Here is a 20,337-nt window from a genome sequence, read left to right as displayed (position 1 = left end):
TGCTCAGCTCTGGTAACACACGATGTCCTGCAGCATCCCTGGACACAGCTTGGTTTCCCTTTGCTGCCATCAGGAGCTGGCACCTGGGGACAAACCTGGTAGGAAATAAGTGCACCCATCAGTGCTTGTGCTGTTGTATGAATGTCCTGCATGTGCTCAGTTCTCAAAGGGACACATGTTCATGTAGGGCTACTTAAGTATGGTACAAAACGTGTGTGCAAAGAGATTTGCTCTCTTCCTTCTGGCAAAAGCATCACCAATTCTACCCCTTCCCACAGTACCTCCTAGACTGCTTGTTCTGGGTCAATTTACACCGTTCAGCACAGCTATCTCTGCACTCAGTAAGGGTCTGTAAGTGCAGGGTTTTGTGAAGCTCAGCCTGGTTTCTAACGTCATTTCCATCCCCAAAGTGTTTCCAATGAGTCACTGCCATTTCCCTCTCAGGGAGCACAGGTAAGGACAAGCCTTTGCTCAGTCCTGCTCACAGCACATCTGCAGTCCCTCTGTTTGTGCAGATCAGCTGCCCCCAGGGTGCTGCAGCCGTGGGTCAGCCCCACAGCACTGGTCCAGCCTGGCACAGCACCCAGGGCTTGGCAGGGTGCTACAGCAGTTATGGACTCAAAAATCCTTCCTGCAAAAGCAGGCTCTGTTTTTGGGCCATGCCCACTGCCACGTCCAAGCCCAGAGAAAAAAATAAGCCAGCAAAGGCAGCATTGAGGGGCAGGAAGGAAGCCAGTGAAACTCAGTAAAAATAAAAAAAATATAAAAGATATTGGCCCCAAAATATAGATTTTATTCCACTGCTTTTTCTTTTTAAAAATTAACCACAAGGCGATTGCCAGATTCCTCAGACCATTTGTTAGCCAACATTTTTGTGAAGTATTTTGAAAGAAAACCATGTGTTCAGCAGCTCATGTGTGAAGAATCTTGAAAAATGTTCTGAAATTGGAATATGTGTATTTGCAAGTCACAGAGAGGACAATGTAACAGCTGGGGTTTCTTAGCAGGAGACAGCAAGAGGTAAGCAACCATTGCATGGAGTTTAATTGTACATTTTATAAATTAGAAATGGGCTTGGACACGTGTGTGGCTCATACTCGCTCCAGGGATGATATTCTAGGGCAAAACTTCTCTTTTTACTGGTAAACTTTACTACAGTGTCCCTACAGAGTTAAATGCAGTCCTGGTCAGGGTGTGAAGGAAGCTCATCCAGGTGGCAAAAAAAAAGTTTGTTGACCATGAACTCAAAACACCCCTGTAACAAGGCCAACCTCTTCTAGAGAATTACAGCAGAAATTACAAAAGAAGGAAAAAAATACAAAAAAGAAAGAAAAGGAATCCTAGGTTTCCTTTTTTGGGGTTGTTACTTTTTACAGAGCTCTGGGGATTGCGAACATGGAAAGTCTACAAGGAAGAATCGTAGGCTGGATCCCAAACTGCTCTTTCCCATGTTGTGGCTGCCTTTTCACTTGAAGCTTCCCAGTCTTGAAATTTAGCTCTTGCAAATAAAATCAGCTCCCATAGGCATGCCTTGTGCTGTGCTCAGGGTTTGTAGGGTGCAGTGGGTGCCCATGCAGTGGAATTTGACTGACATTAAAGCTCAGGTGAAGCTGGTTCAGCTCTACAGGAGCTTAGAGTGAGGAACAGGAAGAAATGTGGATTTTGCCCTCTGGCCCTGTTGCTGGAGGGTTCCAGTTAGATCCAGCAGTCTATTTAGTGGGATGATTTAAGAAGAATGATATTATTCTGCTCTGCTGGAGCCTAAAAGTATCTCTAAAAGCTAGAGCCAGAAGACTGGAGATTAACACTTGGAGTGCCAGTATGTTTTAGTGTTTAACCAAATTGAAGGCTGTGCATGTACATGGCCTTAGTCAGCATTTGATTCCTTCATGAGGACAGGAACCCCACAAGCTGAAAGAATTGTCCATAGGCTTGGCTTCCTCACCCAGGGTTTTGCCAACTCAGCAGGTCGTTTTGTCTCTGGTAGCATTTGAAGACAAATAATTATTAGCTGAAAATACATGCTGGCACTTCAGTGAAAAGCTGTGGTTTGGAGCTCTCAGACCAGTCAAGGACTAAAAACTTCAATTGTGGGGGGAAAGAGAAATGTGCTGAAATGGCATCTTTTTATGTTAAGTTTTCTTGTCTCTGGTGAAACAAGTCCATGAAGTCTGTTGCCTACAGCCCCACACAGCAGAAGGTTAGAATACAAATGAGGAAAGATCTTCAGGAGCTTCCCTCATACTTCACAACCTGGAAGTCCAAGGGATTGAGTTTTGTTGGTCCAGAGAAAAATCATCCCTTAAAAAAGTCAAGAAAATATTCTCCTGATTCAGAATGTTTGACCCAATGTGGAATGCAAATTATGGTCTCAAGAAGGAGATGGGGGTCCTAGTCCTGGCTGAGAGGCACAGACCCTTTGTGGCTGAGCAGATCATTTGATGTCTCCTGGACACACTGTCTGCTTTGCACCAGAATTTAATTTGCTTAAACAAAATCTTTCTCTGCAGAGGTAACCTACAGTCTTGGACTAGTGTTATTTACACACCCGTTCACTTTTACACATAGTATTTTGGAGACAGAGATATTCAAATTTCCTGAGCTCTTCTTCCATGAGAGCACTGGGCAAATTGAAGGTTCCAGCAGATCAACAGGTCCTCCTGGAGACTTGATGGTGTCTGGTAAAATAGACTTTTTTAAGGCTGCAGCAATGCCTGCCCCTTCTGCTGCATGGAGGCTTTGGTTCAATTATTGTAGTTAATTATTTTAATTACTTAATTGCTCATTGTAAGTCAGTAGCTGGCTATGTGATGTTCAATACTAGCATTTAACTTACAATGTGAGAGAACAATTTCCCCAACTCCTCCTATTCTTTTCTTCTAGGAGTCACCCTACAATTGCTTCAATGTTTTCCTTTGATGTTTGAGCTATCAGATCAGTAGTTCAAACTTCCCAGCAGACTCAGAAAAGCAAATTTAATTTGTACCTGGATGGTTTTTTTCCTCAGTCTCTAGGAGATAATTATCTAGTTGGTCTGTGACTCCCTGTTTGGATAATTGCACTTACAAGGAGGCCTATAAAGAAAGGGTGAGGGGCACAACAGGCACTATTGGGCATCCTGAAAATGCCTTGCTCTTCTCTCTGACCTTTTCTGCTCTGTAGAACAAAAACAGGAGGATATAGAAATACCATAGAATATGTTACTAAACCTGTTACTCACATCTTCAGGGAAACTACAGTTTGTTCAGGGTTTGGGTGATAGCATCCTCTCTGTTCACCAGCTGCTTATCCTTACTAGATGTTTTAAGCACAAAGCTGACCTTGTTTAATGGGTGTTCTTGCTCATACAGGCAGCCATGGAGAGAAATGCACAGACTGCCCTCTTCTAGGAAATGGTAGCATTGTTTCTGGTATTGCTGTCTCAGCTTGAGATGAGAATTTTAAAAGCATTTCCTTCTCACCACTGACACTGCATGTTCACTTTTACATGCCATTTGCCTTCTGAGCAAAACCAGGGCAAATCTATTTTTCTTTCCTTTCTTCCAAGTTTCTCTTTCCAATTTCCATTATCTAGTACAAAATTTTTTTTCAAAAGCATTGGGACAATCATAGAATCATAAAATGGTTGGAAAGGACCTTAAAGATGATCTAGCTCAAACCTCCCCCTACCATGGGCAGCGATGACAAGAATGCTTCTCTTGTTTTTAGTTGCACCAAAATAAAATTATTCTGACTAAATATAGTGTATATCTGGCAATGGAGAAGAAGTCTTAGAAAGAAAATGGTGGAACAAATTCAAACTTTGTGTTGCAGCTGTGTAACTCCCCTTGCTTTCTCCAGCCAACAGTTTACATCTTCCAGATGCAAGACCTGGTTTACATTGGCCATTTTATTTTAATTGGTTTATTTAAAAAAAGAAAAGCATCTAAAAGTAAGACCTTGGGTCCCATTAGCAGCAAAAAATAGGAAATGTTGTGACAGTAGAATTGAGGAATTTTTGCAACTTCTGGGCAATATTAAGTGCAGCATGAATCCTCTTTAGAAGAATTGCTAATTCTGCATTATCCTTAAGAAGAGAGTTAATAACATGTTCTAGCTGGGTTTCCTATTCTTGGCACCGCGAGGCATTTTCTCCCCGTGTTTGTTTTACAGCTGCAGCTCTTGAAAGCGAGGGCTGCCTCCCCTCTGCATTCCTCCACTATCGCTGTCCTTTGTTAGCTGGGGTAATAATAGCAGTGGTCTTGTCTCCTTGTCAGCTGATAAGCACTTGAGTTGCATCGCAAAGCAGGGCTGACTTTTTGGATGACTGCTCAGCCAAGCAAATAAATAGCTCGTGTCTAAATCCTTGAGTGTCAAGGTACCTGGCAGCTGGGAGTGGGGGCTCAGCTCAATGCTGAGCAGAGCTGGCACACCTAGCGAGCTGCAGGCTCTGCAGCTGCTCGAGAGGTGTGCACTGATTTGCTAACCTCATCTAGCTCTAAACAATGTGGAAGTAGACACATTCATACTATATAAAAGGTTGTGAAAAAAAAATAATGCTAAGTGTTGCGTGATAGATGGATTTTTTTTTAATGTTCTCACCTCCTGTAAATCGTGTTTGTGGCTTAGATGCCTTAGATGCTTTTATCCTAGAAACACCCACAAACTATTTTGCCAGGATTTCTACAGGCAACGTCATTGCCAATTTTACCATTTAGATCTTGATTTTCTGAGATGACCAGAATCGGCAACACTTCCTCCAACCTGAGAGATATATTTGAGTTTTCCAGTATCAGCTTGGTGAGGTGATTCTACATCTAGATGGAGAGAGGGTCACTGCCTCAACATCCCAACAGGCTCAGGGGGAGTTTGGTGTTATTGATCACCTCATGTTTAAAACATCTCTCCAGTCATTTGAAGCACAATTTTGGGGGAAAAAAACCTGTCTGTGTCTCACTTGTATTTGCTGGTTTTTTCTCCAACATTACTTACAAGTACACACCCTTTCTCTACATGTTATATATAAAAATATATATGTATATGTATGGAGAAATATGTAACATATATATTATAATCAGAGATTTGTTTTTACTGCATATATAATATGTGCAACCATATTATATGCGATATGTGTAAAAGGAAACTCTGCTCCAGTCTTATTTCCCAGCTGGAAATTTGTGGCAATGACTTTGCAGATGTGTGCCTGCCCCCTGCTCCTCCAGGACTGGGGATGGCAGCACACAGCAGGTCTCCTGCATCTCAGAAGAGATCCTGGACACGCCAAGTTTTATTCCACATGGCCGAAGACAGCTGAAGGCTCATTATCCCCAGCTAAACATCCAGCTTGAGCTCTTGTGAGTGCTTCACCCCCACCTCTGCAGTGTTCTTTCCACTTCACGGAGCCTGACGAGAGAAGGAAAGCCTTTCCTCATGTTCAGCTGGAGCCCACCAGAATCAACATGAACTTCTGCTGCCACTGCTGTTGGGAAGCCCAAAGGGCCTCTTGAGTTGCAATTATTCCTCAGGATACCTCGTTTTTCTTTATGCTCTCTATCTTCTAGGAACTCCGAGTGTGACTAATAAGCAATGCTCAGCCAAGTTCAGCTCCTCTATTCTTCCTCTAGGCTTGTGACTCCTGTTTTGTTCTGGGAAGTCTCAAAGTATTTACTAGTATCATGGAAACAGGAATTATCTTCACTATGCAGTGAACAGAGAAATCCAAGAAGCTTTCGTGGGATTTAGAAGGGTAATCCAGAGTGAAAAATTCCTTCTCTCAAAGAAGAACTGCAAAACTGGAGTAAGAGGCTCATCAGCCATCTGAGGAATGATTTCATTGCTCACAGAGATACAGCCCAGAGTAAAGATGACAATCTCCTTGCTCCAAAGCACACACAGATTTACCATCCAAGGTCAGAAAGGATTTTTTCCATCACTTAGGCACGTTACAGAACATGTCAGCTTTTAGATGACGTTTCAGACCTTGGCCACTGAGTCACTAGACAGCCACAGGGGATATAACGCCCATCTGTTCTCTTGTGCCTGGGGACACTGAGCAGCTGGGCCTCAGCTCCAAGAAAACAATATCCAACCAAATACACCCCAGTCAGAAGATGAACACAGATCTTGGGGAGCCACTGCTCCGCTCTGCTATTTCCACAGCCAGCATGGTTATCATCTTTGAATGTTTCCTCACTAGCCCTGTCATCCACAAGAGGAGTATGGAGTGTTAGTCATTACTTTTAAAACCTTACATTTCTCCTGAGTGTGAAAGAAATGCTGTCTCACATGAGGATCCAACCAGCCATCATTTAACCCAACCTGTATGGATGTGTCCCCATTTCCTTCCTTAGTCTTCCTTGTTTCTGAGTTGAATGTGTCTGAAATCTTTCTGTTCTGAATGACCTTTCTTCTGATTCCAAAGCTCTCTCCACCAAGATGGAGCCCACATCTGGAAAAGACGTACCAGCTTCTTCCATCCTCACCATAAACAGAAGAGCACATAGTGGGGACAGCTCTGGAGAAAATGTCACTGCATTCCAGTGTCCCTCACCAAGGAATAATCACCCATAGCTAGGTCTAATATCCTCAAAGAGAAAAAGTTGAGGTGTTTGAACCACCTTTGAATCCACATTTTTTCTTCTCTGCATCTTCTTCATCTTCACTGAGAAGAGATTTCTTGACGCAGAGCTTCATCTACATTATGGTTAGGAAGAAGCTATTAGTGAGGATGGAAAACTAAAACATTGGTTAGGAGATAGAGATCTATTTGAGGACATTTCCATCACTTATGGAAGAATTCCACATGCTTCCTCATAGACCTTTAGCTGGTGGAGACACAAACACAAGTTTGCATGTTTGATGCACCAGGTAGAGGAAAAAGAAGAATTACCACAGCCAGTGCTGTGTGTTGGACACATCCTGCTGAGCTTTCTTCTGATATCTTCAGAGTGATGTTCAACCACCAGAAAACCAATGTCTTCCTTGTAGGGTGGGTTGGGTCTCTTGCCTTCATTCTTCCAGCAACAGTGGCAGTATGTTATGAAATACAACCCTCCCAAGTCCCCCCAAAACAACTGGTACTCCCTCCTAATCAAGCAAGGAAACACGTTCTCCTGTTGGTGGAGTTGCCTGCCCAGAGCCCTAATGGAAGCCCTTGATTTCTTGCAGACACCGATGTGTGCCACTCAAGCCCCTGTCTGAACGGAGCCACCTGCGTTGATGCCATCGACTCTTTCAAATGCTTTTGCCTTCCCAGCTACGGAGGGGACCTGTGTGAGATCGGTACGGCCTGCCTGGCTTCAGCTAATCCTACTAACTGCTGCACCACCTTGTTCCCACACCACCCCCCCAAAAAAGCTGGCCCCCAGTTCTCCCATCAGTGCTGCCCTCATCTCAGTGAGCTAACCTCTAACAGCAGCTTAAAACACAGGAGGGAAAAGCTTTGAGGCTTTTCCGTGTCTGATTTGATGAGTTTGTTCCTCTCAGCACCACGTCCTCTGAGATTCCTAAACAGAAGCTTCTGGTGTCTTCTTCATCTTTCTCTTTTTGAAGTGTCTCTGGTGAAGCTCCACACAGATCAAACAGTGTTGATCATGGAAGTTGCTGTCTTGTTGGGTCAAGGGTCTTTCTGTTCATCTGTAACAGTAGGGAACTTTCTGAGTACATCTTCACCCCAGGCAAACTTGCTCTGCTAGGCTGGAATTTCGTGGAAGGATGCTTCAACTGAGCCATGAAAAATGATTGTGTTTCTCTTGGGGAAGATGCAGCTGAGAGAAGCATCATTCACTCCAGGAATCTCCACTGATTTGACACAGCATGACATTTTTGTCATCTCCACAACATGGCTTCCTGTGGCAAAATCAGCAGGGAATGTATCTTTGAGTAAACAGGAAACAACCTGTATTTCCATCAAAATTAGGCATTCTGAGCTGCACTAATACTTCTTTTTGTTTCTACAAGGAAAGAAAAAGAGTTTTTTCCTTAGAGCTGATAAAAGTCCAAACTTTTATCAGCTTAGCTGAGGGGATGTTCTCCTGCTTGCTCAAACAAAAGAGAAATAAGGTTGCAGTGTCTTCTTCACCTTGGCATGAGTAATGATAATATATGTTGGATATTCTCCTTCCCTTTCTCTGCATCTCTTACTGCTTCCAATATAAACATATGGAGTAGACCATGAGAAGAAGGCTCAGGATCACTGGACCTTCTGGGCAGGAGTTGTGCTGTCTTAACATCAATTTTCCAATGCAACCTCATCAGTTCTATAATTTACCCACCCATGATGCCTGTTGTTGAAAATCCTTGTAATGCAACCAGAGACTTTGACCCTGTGACTGTTTATGGTCTTGTTTCGTCAAAGCCAGACTAAATTTTCTCTTTTCTCTCAATTATGGGCTCTGATGCCTGGGAGATGCAAGAGGAAGCCAGTGCCCCAAAACTCATGGGGAATGTAAATCTTCATGTTCCCATGAGACAGACCATTCTTGCTGTTGGTCTCCAAGAACAACAGGATTCTGTAGGTGAACAACATCTGTGAAGTGCCTGCAAATCTCCAACTGGAAGAACATGAGAAAGGTGGATTAGGAGGAATTAGTGTTACTGAAAGTTACGAGTGCTTTGACCTACCAAGTTTAACAAAGAAGAAAGAAACTGAGTACAGAAAACCTTACTGAAAAGGGAGAGAGGCATGAGGGTTCATGGAAGCCCGCCACTCTGAGAGCAGCAAGGGCCTGAGAAGGGATGGTAGAACAGGCATCTGAAAGGCTGAGATTAAACAATTTCATTTTCTGTTTCCTTCAGTCACATGTAGCAGATAGATGTGTGGTGTTGCATTGCATGGGAAGTGTTGAAGGTCTTTTCTGGTGCTTTCTCCATTTGTCTCTACTTTGCCCCATCTGTGGTTTTATTTTTCTTAATGAGTGTGTTCAGTTCCTCAATATTTCTCAGATGGTAAAAGGTCGTCTGTAAACACAAGAAATGTTTGTACTTCTTTAGCAGCTTCTAAGCTTTTTCATTGAGATTTAGTTCTCTCTGTCCACTATGGTAATAGCCTCCCACTATGGTAATAGTCTCCATAGCTCTGTCTCCATTTCTTTTCACCCATCTTGGTCAGTTTGTTTCTTCTCCTGAGCAACAGAAGCACACCAAGTGATGGAACCACCCAAACCTGGTGGTCCCCTCTTTAATTTTCAACACATATGCATTGATTCTGGACATCTGGATATGGGGTTTGGAGGGCTTTTTCCAAAGCAAGAAAATGCTGCAGGCCAGCACAAATGGGAAGAGAGGTGTTCTTGCTAGGCCAGTTCCTCAAAAGCAGACTTTGGGAACATTACACAGTGATTGAATTTCTCAGTAACAAGTCTGCATCATTCAAGCTCTCTGGTAGCACTGGTTGTGTCACTCCAGACACAAGGCCTTCCACACAGGCTGCCCTCTCTGCGTGCCTTGGATGCCTTCTGACAATTTTCCCAGGGAATTCCTACAGGCAACAGTGTCAGGGTGTGCTTTTTAGTCAAAATGACCATGTGTTGTCCCATGCCATGGGAGCATGAGCTGCTAAGAGGTGAGTTGAAAGCTGTCAGACACATGCACCAACTCCTTTTCATCCCTCCTCTGTGTGTTTCAGACTTGGGAAACTGTGAGGAAGGCTGGACCAAGTTCCAGGGCCACTGCTACAGGCACTTTGAAGAGAGGGAGACTTGGATGGATGCAGAGACCAGATGCCGACAACATCAAGCCCACCTGAGCAGCATCATCACCCCAGAGGAACAAGAATTTGTGAACAGTGAGTGCTGAGGGCAGCCTAAGACTGGGTATGGCTCCAACCACTGGGCTCTGACTCTACAGGCAGATTTATCCAAAGTGGTGTAAAAACCACCATTTGCCCCGGTGGTGCTCTTATGAATCCTAACAAAGCCTCATCCTTGTGTGGGTGCATCCATGCTCATGGCAGGTGGAGTGGGGAGGGAGCTGGACAAACATGGAAGAAGGGAATATTGACTGTGAGGTAGCTGAATGACCCAGAGACTCCAGGGACTACTGAGATGGCAAAGAAATGCTTCCAGCAATGTGTAGGACAGCCATGACTCTTTTCTCCCTCTCCTGCTCTTCCAGGTCATGCACAGGACTACCAGTGGATCGGCCTCAGTGACAGAGCTGTGGAGAACGACTTCCGTTGGTCTGACGGGCACTCCCTGGTGAGCCTGGAGCCCACAGCACGAACAGGCACCAGCTTTTGGGCTGGGAAGGGCCCCATGGCTTACATGTTGAGTGTTTGGGTTGGGCATTGAGTGGAGGCAACCCTAAATTTTGCAGGGCTCATGGTTTTTCCAAGCCTCTAGAAAAGCTGGTTGGGTCCCAGGCAGCATCACAACAGAAATAACTGGTGTGAGGGCAGTGCTGGCAACCCATGGGCTCTGCTGGAGAGAGGTGTGGGAGAAGTGGGCAGAGGATGAAGGAGGGAGTAGGAGACACCAGGGCCCAACCTGAGACGAAGGACTGTCCTCTCTCGGCAGCAATACGAGAACTGGAGGCCCAACCAACCCGATAACTTCTTTTCGGCGGGCGAGGACTGCGTTGTGATGATCTGGCACGAGAAAGGCGAATGGAATGATGTTCCCTGCAACTATCACCTCCCTTTCACCTGCAAGAAAGGAACAGGTCAGCACCCTGTGCCATACTGGCAAGGATGGGGGACTCAGTAGGTGGCTGTGGGTCTGGAGCAGAATGCCCAGTGCCCAGGAATGTGGGTTTTGTTACTGCAAAGGGTGATCAAAGAGATAGAAGGAATTAAAAACAGAAGTTGGCCAAGGCTCTAGGACAAAGTTTCACAAGGACTTGAAAATAAATAGGACAAACCATTGAGATTCAACATCCCCAGGCAGAGTCATACCCTGGCTGCAGCATCCCTCCCACACATCAGCTCTATGCCCTCCCACAGACACAGACAGCTGTTGTGATGCTCAGCTCTCACAGCCTCTCCAGGAGGCAGGAGTGGAGCACTGAGGCAGACCCCTGTTTAATTTCAAGTCACAGAATTTCCATATCCCCCTGCCCCTAAGCTTGGGGGACAGAGGCAATCTCAAAGGGAGCCAAGGTTTCATTCATGGAGGAGTGACGAGGCTTTGCACACCCAGCCTGCCCTGGGTGTGAGCTGCCTGCTCAGCCAGGCAGATGTTCTCTCACTCACTCTGCATTCTCTGCCCATGTCCCACAGTGGCCTGCGGGGATCCCCCTGCGGTGGAGAACGCCAGGACCTTCGGTCGGAAGAAGGAGCGCTACGAAATAAACTCCATGGTGCGGTACCAGTGCGACCAAGGCTACATCCAACGCCACGTGCCCACCATCCGGTGCCAGCCCAACGGGCAGTGGGAGCAGCCACGGATATCCTGCCTAAACCGTACGTCCTGGTCCCCTTACCTGCGGGGTAGGGCTGGTGGCTCCCTGCAGCTGGAAGGAGCTGGGAATGGGGGGCATCATCTCAGTGCAGGATGGCTCTGAGCCAGGCAGAATGGGATACCATGGTTCCCTTGACTTCTTGGAAGTTTCTCCTGTGATGGGGCCATGAGAGCTGACATCTTCTGGGGAGGTGTGGACCACAGAGCCTGGCTTGCAGGACTGCCCTGGAGACCCACCAAGGCAGAGTAGGGGCAGCTCCAGAGTCAGGAAAGGGCAAAAAGGAGCTTACCTATGGCCCAGGCTGCTCAGAGAAAGGAGAATAAGTGGCTTCTGAAAGGGTGAGTTTTGGCACAACCTGCATCAACAGAGAGAATAGGATGGGAGAGATCTGGGGCCCCCCAGCCCTTCCCCAGCGTTCCCCTGCCCTGGGAGCAGACAGGAGTCCTGCAGCAGATACAAGCCAAGGCACAGGGCTGGGTTCCTGACTCTCCTTCTGTCAGGCCTCCAGCTGATGGCAGTCAGCCTTCTTCCACTGCTGTCCCAGCCCACTCCCAGGCCTGCCTACACCCCTGTCCCATCCCTGATTGCCTGCAGCTTCCCAAGAATTTTGTTGGCCTCATACAAAATCACATCTGTCCAGTGGCCTCCTTGCCAGGTTCTGGTCCAGCTGGGCAATTCCAGATAAGGCAGATTAAGCAATGGGAAAGCCAGGGAAAGCCGATATGGGCTTAAGGGACAAACCTCTGCCCCAGGGAGGAGATGAAAGGAGGAGGGAGGGAGGAGGTGTCCAAGGGCGGCTGCCTGGTGCAGATCAAGATGCTGATTCCTTTGGCTCTGCTGTGGGTCTGGGGAGCTGCAGGCTGTTCCCAACACGGATGGACAGCGACCAAGAGACCTGGTCTGCTCCCAACCAGCTTTTGCTGCTTACACCAAAACCCTCCTGCAATTATCACACCAGAGCACGCCAGCTTCCAGTGAGACTGGCAGCAAAGATCAGGCAGAAACCTTGTCCCTGCCAGCCAGACGGGGCTGTTTCCCCTCCTGCGCCCTGAGCACAAATGCATATAGGGGTTGGGGATTTAGGAATTGAGTGGGTGATATGGGGAAGAGCTGCCCTGCTGGCTGGGCACAGGGAAGGGATGGGACAAGCAGCCGTGGAGATGATGCTGTGGCCCAGGCACCTTGTCCCCTGGGTGAGCAGGGCCGGGCAGGCGAGAGAAGGGCCGATTGTGCGGGTGCGGGCGGGCTGGCGCCGGGGCGCACACAGCCGGCCCCGGCAGCGCTGCTGCGGCTGCCCGTGTTTGTCCGGGCAGCGTGGGACAAGCAGCGTCTCTGTGCCTCTCCTGCCAACAAGGTGCCTTTTCTTCTCCTGCACAGCCTCCAGCTACCAGCGCAGGCTATACAAGAGGAGCCCCAGGAGCCGGTCGAAACCCAGCGGCAGCGCCGTGCACAGACCCACCCATTAGAGCGGGGCGAGACACCGAGGGGAACGCGAGAAAGAGAGATTTTTAACGGAACAGTTATATTAACAGAGTCGATTTCTTCTTCTTCTTGTTGCTTTTTTTTGTCATATAAGGAAAAAAAATTATATTAAAGACAAACCCACCTTTGTGTATATATATATAAAAAAAAAATTGTTTTTCCAAGCACCAAAGCAAAACGAATTAGATCTCAGTATTTTTACTAACCGTCCGGTTCCAATTATCTCCGTGCCTTTGGGGACAGGGAGGGGGGTGGGTTTGCAAAGGGCAGGGGGTTAAGTTAAATAATAAAGATGATTATTTTTTCCTGATTTTATCCACGAACAATGTAATTATTTCTGTTATTTAATCTCCAGGGTGAACAGCACCTTTCGGGGTTTTATTTTATTTTTTTTTCCAGAATCCTTCTACTGCTGCAGCACGTCAGGACGGGTGGGGAGGGCCGGGGGCTGTGGTGGAAGGAGCTGTGGGAGGAGGGAGGCGGGGGGATGCTGAGATCCGGGTGCTGGAGCTGTGGCCCCTCTCTGCTTCCCCACTGCCCCCTCTACAGCACAACCCCCGTCCCGGGACAACGTGCTCTTTCCAGGGGACCGTGCGGGGCACCAGCGTTCCCTGCACCTATTTATATTTTGGAACATATCCTATTTTGAAAGAATGATAAATAATAAAGAAAGCGAAATCGGAATGGGCACTTTGTCAGTGTTGGTTTTTTTTTTTAGGGAAGAGGGATGTCTGGTGGGCTGGGAGGAGAGGGGTCTCCCATGGCAAGGCAAAAAGAAAGGAAGGGGAACCCAAAGAGGGTACTCCAAGATACACAGGAATGGCTCAGCCCCAGGTAGCACCCAAGGGACCACAAAGGTGGGAGGGGTGTCCCAAGCCCGCACTGGAGAAGGACCCTGGAGTAGGATAATGACCTCCCTGTTCAGCTCTCAGTCTGGGAGGGAGTTAACCCACATGCTTATCTCAAACCCATGGCCAGCAGGAACTGCTTCACCTTCCAGCTTTCAGTCCTGACACCCAGGGGGTCAAATTAACACTCACTAATGAGGGAACACGAGGCCCTTGCAGGAGCTGAGCTGAGCCAGCACTAATGAGACAATGCTCAGCCAAGGATGAGATAGCCAGGGATTCCCAAATCCCTTCTCCATAGCAGACCTTTCTCTGTTGGGACAGAGATGGGGACACAGCCATGTCACTCCAGAGCTTTCTCCACCATTTTATTAGAAGATGTCCAGAAAAACACATCTTTTCATAGCCAATGCTCAAAGAAGAAGGCACCAGAGTTCAAATGGAGTCCAGGCAAGGGGCACATAGAGATAAGGCACTTGTGCTCCGGCAGGGACAGGCACAATGACATCCTTCAGCAGGACATGGGTGGGGCTGAGGGAAGAGGGGCCAGAATGCAGCGGAGATACCCGCTCTCTGCTCTGGCCAAGTCCAGCCTTGCCTCGCTCCCTCACGGCCTTGCCTCGTGAACTCGGAGGCAGGACCAGCCTGGAAGGGCGGGTGGGTGTCTGTGACAACCTGCCACTGCAGGAACGGGCCACCACCCATGGGGTGGCACGGCCAGGTGGGGTGGCAGCAGTAGCCCATGGGGATCATCCTTGCACACATCCCACAACAGGGACAGTCCCACGCTGCCCAGCTGGCAGCCACCCCGAGCAGCTGCAGGTGCCAGCTGCTGAGAAAGGTGTGGAAAATACACAGGAAGGAAACAAAAAAAAACAAAACAAAAAGAAACCTCCCCCCATCCCACCTCCCCCCAGTCACCCCCAGAAAAGCCCTTGGAAACGCCCAACGCTGGGCACTGGCAGGCTGGAAACATCCTTCCTCCAAGAAGGATCCCTCCCGGCTCCTTATCTCTCTCTGTAGCAGAAGACTCCAAACCTGCCCTTTCTGGGGAAGCCGAAGCTGCGGACACCAGGCTCTGCGGGGCCACAATTGGCCCGGGGCGTGACAATGGGGTAGCGGACACTGCCATCTGCCAGCCAGCCGGCAGTGCAGCGGTCCAGCCCCTGGAACTTCCAGGCGGAGTAGAGCTGCCCCACCCGGGCGATCTCGGCCCCTGCATCCTGGCAGCTCTGCTTGGCCTCCTCCAGCGTCATCCCAGCCAGGCGGTCCAGGTAGAAAACCTCTCCTAGGAGGGAGAGCGGAGCGTGAGAGGGGAGCATCAGTGCTGAGCATCATCCCGAGCATCCCGATCTGGAGCATCGCTGCCTGGAACAACCCCACCCAGGCCAAGTCCTGTGGGCTAAGAGGGAGGAACGCAGCACCTTGCCCAGCATCCCAGCCCCCATCCCAGTCCCAGAACCCACCTTTGAGCGCAGAGGAGAAGCAGAAGGCATCAAAGCGGTGGAGATGCCGGTGGCGCGGGCCGTAGCTGCGGATGCCCGGGGCGAGGTGCACGCCCCCGCAGGGCTTGCGGGGCTGGCGGATCGGGTACTGCACCGTGCCATCGGCCAGCCAGCCCGCATTGCACCAGTCCAGCCCCTCGCTCCACGCCTGGAAGAGCTGGTTAAAGTTGGCGAGGATGGCACCTTGGTCCTGGCACACTTGCTCGGCTTCGTGGAAGTTGAGCCTGTACTGCCCGCGGGGAGGCTGGTAGGGGAACACGATGCCTGGGGGCAGATGGGACACTCAGCCGGTTCCGTGGGCAACCCACCCAACCCGAGCCACAGGGGTCCCTGACCCGTGTCAAATTCAGGCTCTGGGGCAGGGACCACCTCAGTGTGGCGGAGACAAGGCTCAGGCATGCAGGGATGGGGCCGCTCCGGACATGCAGGCGCCAGCAGCGAGTTGCCAGCGACATCTGGTGGCACAGGGACACACGGGCTCGGTCCTGGGGACACAAGGACCCCCTCACGGGGACAGCACCTGCATATACAGGGATGCACAGACTATAACGGGGACGCAGGGACCGCCACCACGGGATTGTACAGACCGCGGTTCTGGGAACACAAGGACGGTGATCCCAGAGAGGCATGGACCAGCCCTGCGGGGATGGGGATCTCACAGTCAGGGAGATGCAGAGGCTTCAGGAACAGGGATACAAGGGTCAGCATCATGGGGACAAATCACTGGGACGAGTCACTGTGGGAAGGGTCCAGGGACCAAGGGGTGGGGCAGGGACAAGCAATGGGGACATTTCCACAGCTCTGAGCTTGAAAGCAATGTCAGGGCTGAGTCACGTCCCTGATGACAAGTGAGCAAAAGAGGCTGGACCAGTGACCAAGGATCATCACAAGATGCATCAGGATATCCAGAGCTGGGAGGGGAGGGGACAGCTCCATGTAATGCAGCACAGTGGGAAGATGGGTGGATAAAGGCAGGAAATGCTGCGGCCATGGGGTCACTCCCAGCTCTGACTCCAACAGCACTCACAGTGTCCCAGCTGGGCAGACAGCTCTGGGCTCACTCAATCCTGAGGCCGCAGAGCTACACAGCCCCAAGCCACTGCCCCATCACACCAAGCATCCCAGCCCCTTTCTGCAGTGATCAAGCTCCCCAGCCCCCTTGCCTTGCTGCGTCCCCAAAGGAGAAGGTACCACAGGAAGGCCAGGCTCACTGGCTTGGCACAGAGGGCCGTGTGGTCCCCAGCATGCCCCCACCTTGCAGCCGGAGGTCCACGACATCGTTCTCGTCCTCCAGCCCGTCGATGACCTCGCAGCGGTATTTGCCATCATCCTTCAAGCGCACATCGCTGATGACCAGCGAGGCCTCGTGCTGGCTGGCCTGACGGATGTGAGCACGGCCCTTGAAGTCCCCAAAGGCCATGGAGGTCTTGCCAATGGCCACCAACACATCCTGCTCTTTGGTGTAGTCGTCCCGCAGCTTGGACCACTTGATGCGGATTTTGCGCTTAGGTCCCTGGTCAGGCTCGTAGTGGTAGTGGCAGGGCAGGGTGACATTGGCACCACTGTAGCTGTAGACAGGGTCTCTAGAGGTTTCCACCACTAGTCTGGCTCCATTTAAGTAATCTGCTGGGGGGAAGAAGGAAGGTGTAATAGGCAGATCAGAATCCAGGGATGGGGAGCATCCCCAAATTTTCCCTCTAGACACCACCTTTTCTATCATGAGCATCCCCCAAGTATCTCTGGAGAATTCCCAGCTGCCCCTCTGGGCCCCACATCCCACCAAGTGATGGGTCTCCACCCCACCCAGAGGCAGGGGGGTACTTCAGCCTCCTGTGACAACCTGCCAGCCCCCAGTGTCCCCGGTATACCTTTGTCCTGCCCATTGCCATCGTCATTCATGATGTGGTTGTAGTAGAAGCCGTTGTAGAAGGGGTGGTAGGAGCCACTGGCCAGGTGCAGCAGGGTGGCCTTCAGGAGGAGTGGGAGCAACAGCATGGCTGGGAAGTGAGGCTGAACCCTGAGCCTGGGCTGCAGAGGGGGAAAGGACTCCTGTGACACTCCCAAAGGACTCCTGTGACACCCCCAAATAGCCAACACTGCCTGGAAGTGGTGCCAAGCAGACTTCATACCACGAGTGTGAGGAGAGGGGTGGGAAGAGCCAGCAGAGCAGTTTGCTTACCCACAGGGGAAGGTGCAGGTACCTGAGCCATACCCCTAGATCCACCCCCCAGCCGGCGCTCCCAGTCCCTCCATCCTCATCCTCCCGCCTGGCTCACACCACACACCACCACATTCAGTGCTGCTGCCCATTGTGGGGGTGCTCATTGTGGGGAGCACCTGGCCCAAGGGGCAGCTGGAGAAATGGGATCCCAGGGTGTGCTTTGAACAGGGAGTACTGGGAAAATGTCACGTAGGGGTGCACGGGGAGACAAGGGGCTGAGCCCCACTGTTAAGCAGAAGCTCAGTTTACAGAGGCAGCCGAGCGTGCAAGCCGACCAAGGAATGAGGGAGAGAGCTCGAACTGCCCCAGTCCCGGACAAAGCCCGGCAGCACTCACCGTCCTGACCAAGAACCCCCTAGTCCAACCCAGGACTGCCACTCTGCACCACAGACATGGCTGGCACCGACCCCGTGCAACACATTTGGCTGCCAAAGCACGTCCCGTGGGTGGGGGACAGCCTGGCTGCCCCACGGCACCAGAAATGTGCCCTGCCCCGGACTCTGGGGGCCAGGACACCCGAGGGTGCCCTGCACGGGGCTCACAGGGTGCCACCAGCAGAACTGGCTACTTGTGAGCATTCCCGGAGCCGGCAGAGGGGGCCCGGCACCCGGCAAGCCTCCGGCAGACCCCTTCCAACACCGGGGAGGGGGGGTCTGACATCCGTGCCCTGCTTAGGCAAGGCTCAAGAGTGCCTGCAAACATACCCCGGGCCAGGGGGCTGCGGGAGAGCAGATGCTGAACGCGGAAGACCCCAACACGGGGTGCGGTGGTGCTCTCCAGGGTCCGGGGAGTGAAACCAGCTGCTCTCACCGCAGGTTGCTCAATTACAGACTCTCCTCTCTCAGCGCCTCTGCTCACCGTGGGGTGCAGCCACATTGTCACCCGCTGGGGCCAGCAGAGCCGTGCCCGAGGGTGCAGGGTGCACGCTCTGGAGCGCCAGCACAGCCCCGGGAGCTGGCACAGCAGCGCGGCACTGCTGGCACCGGAGCGCGGGGACACCGGCACCGCCACGTGCTGCCCACGCGCCGCAGGGTGGGCTCGAGGCTCGGCAGCTTCACACCTCGGGCTGCAGGGCGCCAGCCCTGATCCCCCTGCACCCCAGTGCCTGGTGACCCCCCAGAACCCAGCCTTGCAGCGGCATGCAGTGTGCCCGGCGTTCTCGACTGCAGTGCCGTGAGCATCATGCTGCAGCACCCAGCGCAGCGATGCCTGGCACCTGGCACCTATCACAGGGATGCCCAGCTCCCTCCATGGCAGTGCCATCCCCCCCTGCCCTCTGCAGCAAGCTGGGTGCCCATGGCCCCGGCGTGCCAGCCCTCCCCAGTCCCGGCACTGAGGCCAAGCCCTACTCACACTGGTTGCGGGCAGGCTGCAGGCAGGCGTGCAGGCAGGCTGCAGGCAGATGCTCTGTGTTTAGGGCTCTTGCAGGGCTGAGAGGAAGCAGCTCCAGGGCCTGCCTCTTAAAGGGAAACACACGCCTTTCCCAACCCCCTGCTCACAGCCCACAGCTGGGGTGGGTGCCCCCAGCCCCCCTCCTGCCCACCACGCCTGGGTGATGGCCTCACCGTGCATCCACACACTGCCCACTTGCTGCCCATACACTGTTCACACACCTTATCTGCAGTGTGCCAGCTGCCTGCACTGCCCCTGACTTGGAAAGGAGAGTGGGGAGAAACAGTGCCCTGTTGGGGCTGGGGGGATCCTGTGATGTTCCAAGCAAAGCCCTGGTGAAGCCACAGTGCCAGGGAATAAGAGACATCCCTTGTCCCACATCCCACTGGAGGGGACTGGCCACAGTGTCCAGACAAAGGTGATGTCCAGCGCACATGTGGCAGGAGCACTACGGGCACAAGCAGCTCAGGACAGGTGGGCTGTGGCACGGAGTGATCAGTGCCCAGGATATGCGGGCAGTGCCTGCCTGCTCTGGAATTTAGGAGAGACAGCTGAGCTGTGGGGTTCAGCCTCTTCAGGATCTGCTTGGTGCTGTGGAGACAAAGCACAGGCACAGAAGCCAGGGCAAAAACTCTGGGGTGCCCAGTTGCACCCATCTGAGGGGGCATCATCCCCAAACTTGGGCGATGCCCTCCATGCCAGCTCCCACTGGCACACAGACAGGCAGACCCAGTTCCAAGAAGATCCAAACCTCAGGAAGGGCAGCACGGCGGCCGCACCGCCAGGGGATGCCGGTCAGGGGATGGACAGAAGGGACAAACAGAGGAACCACGATGCGGCGTGTGCCCTGACCCATCGACCCGCTGTCCCAGCCCAGGGCGCTGCTTCACCCCCCACTTTGTTGTTTTATGGCAAGGAAATGAGGCGTGGGGGCCCCGGTCCAGCTCTTGCCGCCGTGCAGGATGGCTTCAAACCGGAAAGAAAACAACCCGTGTAAAAATAAACGGCCCGGGGCTGGCTGGGGGGTGAAGGGGGCCAGGACCCCTTCCCGACAGAGCCCGGCTCGGGGTGCGATCCTGTCTGCCCGCCGGCGGCTGCTGATAGCGAGCAGCCAGCAAGGAAGCGGCGTTATCTGCCGCCAGCGCCGGAGCGCAGCCCGGGCTCCCCGCGGGAAACCCCGACAGGGATGGCTCTGGGCTCTGGAGGCACTGCTCTTCCTTGTTCTCCTTCTCCCCGCACAGCCAGCAGCCCTACCAGCCCTCCCCGAGGAGCCGGACTGCCCAGGGACACGGGAGTGTGACGGCCGGGCACGCCGCCTGCTCGCCTGCCCGGAGCAGCCTGTCCCGCAGCCCACAATGCAGGGACAATTACATCTTCCGGCATGGGGCCACTGCAGTGCCTGCATCCTGGCCGAGGGTCCCTGCTACCCCCAGCCCTGCCATTTGGCCGGAGGAGGTGGTGGGATGGTGTCCCAGCTGCACCCCAGTGCCCCCACTGCAGCTGCTTGCCCAAG

At 51.8% G+C, this 20,337-nt stretch overlaps 2 protein-coding genes across 3 annotated transcripts in view; one reads left to right on the top strand and one right to left on the bottom strand.

The window, feature by feature from the left end:
* Positions 1-13,283, top strand: part of ACAN (aggrecan) — a 46,696-nt gene extending 33,413 nt beyond the window's left edge. The window contains exons 13-18 of the mRNA XM_033071121.1: positions 7,147-7,260; positions 9,605-9,763; positions 10,093-10,175; positions 10,494-10,638; positions 11,195-11,377; positions 12,754-13,283. Of these exons, the coding sequence (XP_032927012.1) occupies positions 7,147-7,260; positions 9,605-9,763; positions 10,093-10,175; positions 10,494-10,638; positions 11,195-11,377; positions 12,754-12,842 (773 nt within the window). The 3' untranslated portion in view covers positions 12,843-13,283. The remainder of the gene's footprint in view (positions 1-7,146; positions 7,261-9,604; positions 9,764-10,092; positions 10,176-10,493; positions 10,639-11,194; positions 11,378-12,753) is intronic.
* Positions 13,284-14,590: 1,307 nt separating this feature from the next.
* Positions 14,591-18,874, bottom strand: HAPLN3 (hyaluronan and proteoglycan link protein 3). 2 transcript variants are annotated; one of them, XM_033070718.2, is made up of 5 exons: positions 18,786-18,874; positions 17,080-17,239; positions 16,466-16,837; positions 15,173-15,475; positions 14,591-14,994 (listed from the first exon to the last, which is right to left on the bottom strand). In XM_033070718.2, exons 2-5 carry the CDS (start codon positions 17,204-17,206, stop codon positions 14,714-14,716), a joined length of 1,083 nt encoding a protein of 360 aa, XP_032926609.1. In that variant the 5' UTR covers positions 17,207-17,239; positions 18,786-18,874; the 3' UTR covers positions 14,591-14,713. The 2 variants fall into 2 exon arrangements, with proteins under 2 accessions (XP_032926609.1, XP_032926610.1); XM_033070719.2 differs by having other exon boundaries at positions 16,466-16,834.
* Positions 18,875-20,337: the final 1,463 nt, after the last annotated feature.

The sequence above is a fragment of the Catharus ustulatus genome, chromosome 12, assembly GCF_009819885.2.
Source record: "Catharus ustulatus isolate bCatUst1 chromosome 12, bCatUst1.pri.v2, whole genome shotgun sequence".
NCBI lineage: Eukaryota > Metazoa > Chordata > Aves > Passeriformes > Turdidae > Catharus > Catharus ustulatus.
Note: the sequence above shows the minus strand (reverse complement) of the source record. Positions and strands in the feature narration are given on the sequence as shown.

Bases quoted from the DNA above. Each gene is read 5' to 3' on its own strand.
- HAPLN3 (XM_033070718.2), bottom strand. From the start codon at position 17,206: ATGCTGTTGCTCCCACTCCTCCTGAAGGCCACCCTGCTGCACCTGGCC. The intron at 16,838-17,079 runs GTATACCGGGGA...TCTTCCCCCCAG, and splicing joins TGGCAATGGGCAGGACAAAG to CAGATTACTTAAATGGAGCC. The intron at 14,995-15,172 runs GTGGGTTCTGGG...TCTCCCTCCTAG, and splicing joins CTTCTCCTCTGCGCTCAAAG to GAGAGGTTTTCTACCTGGAC.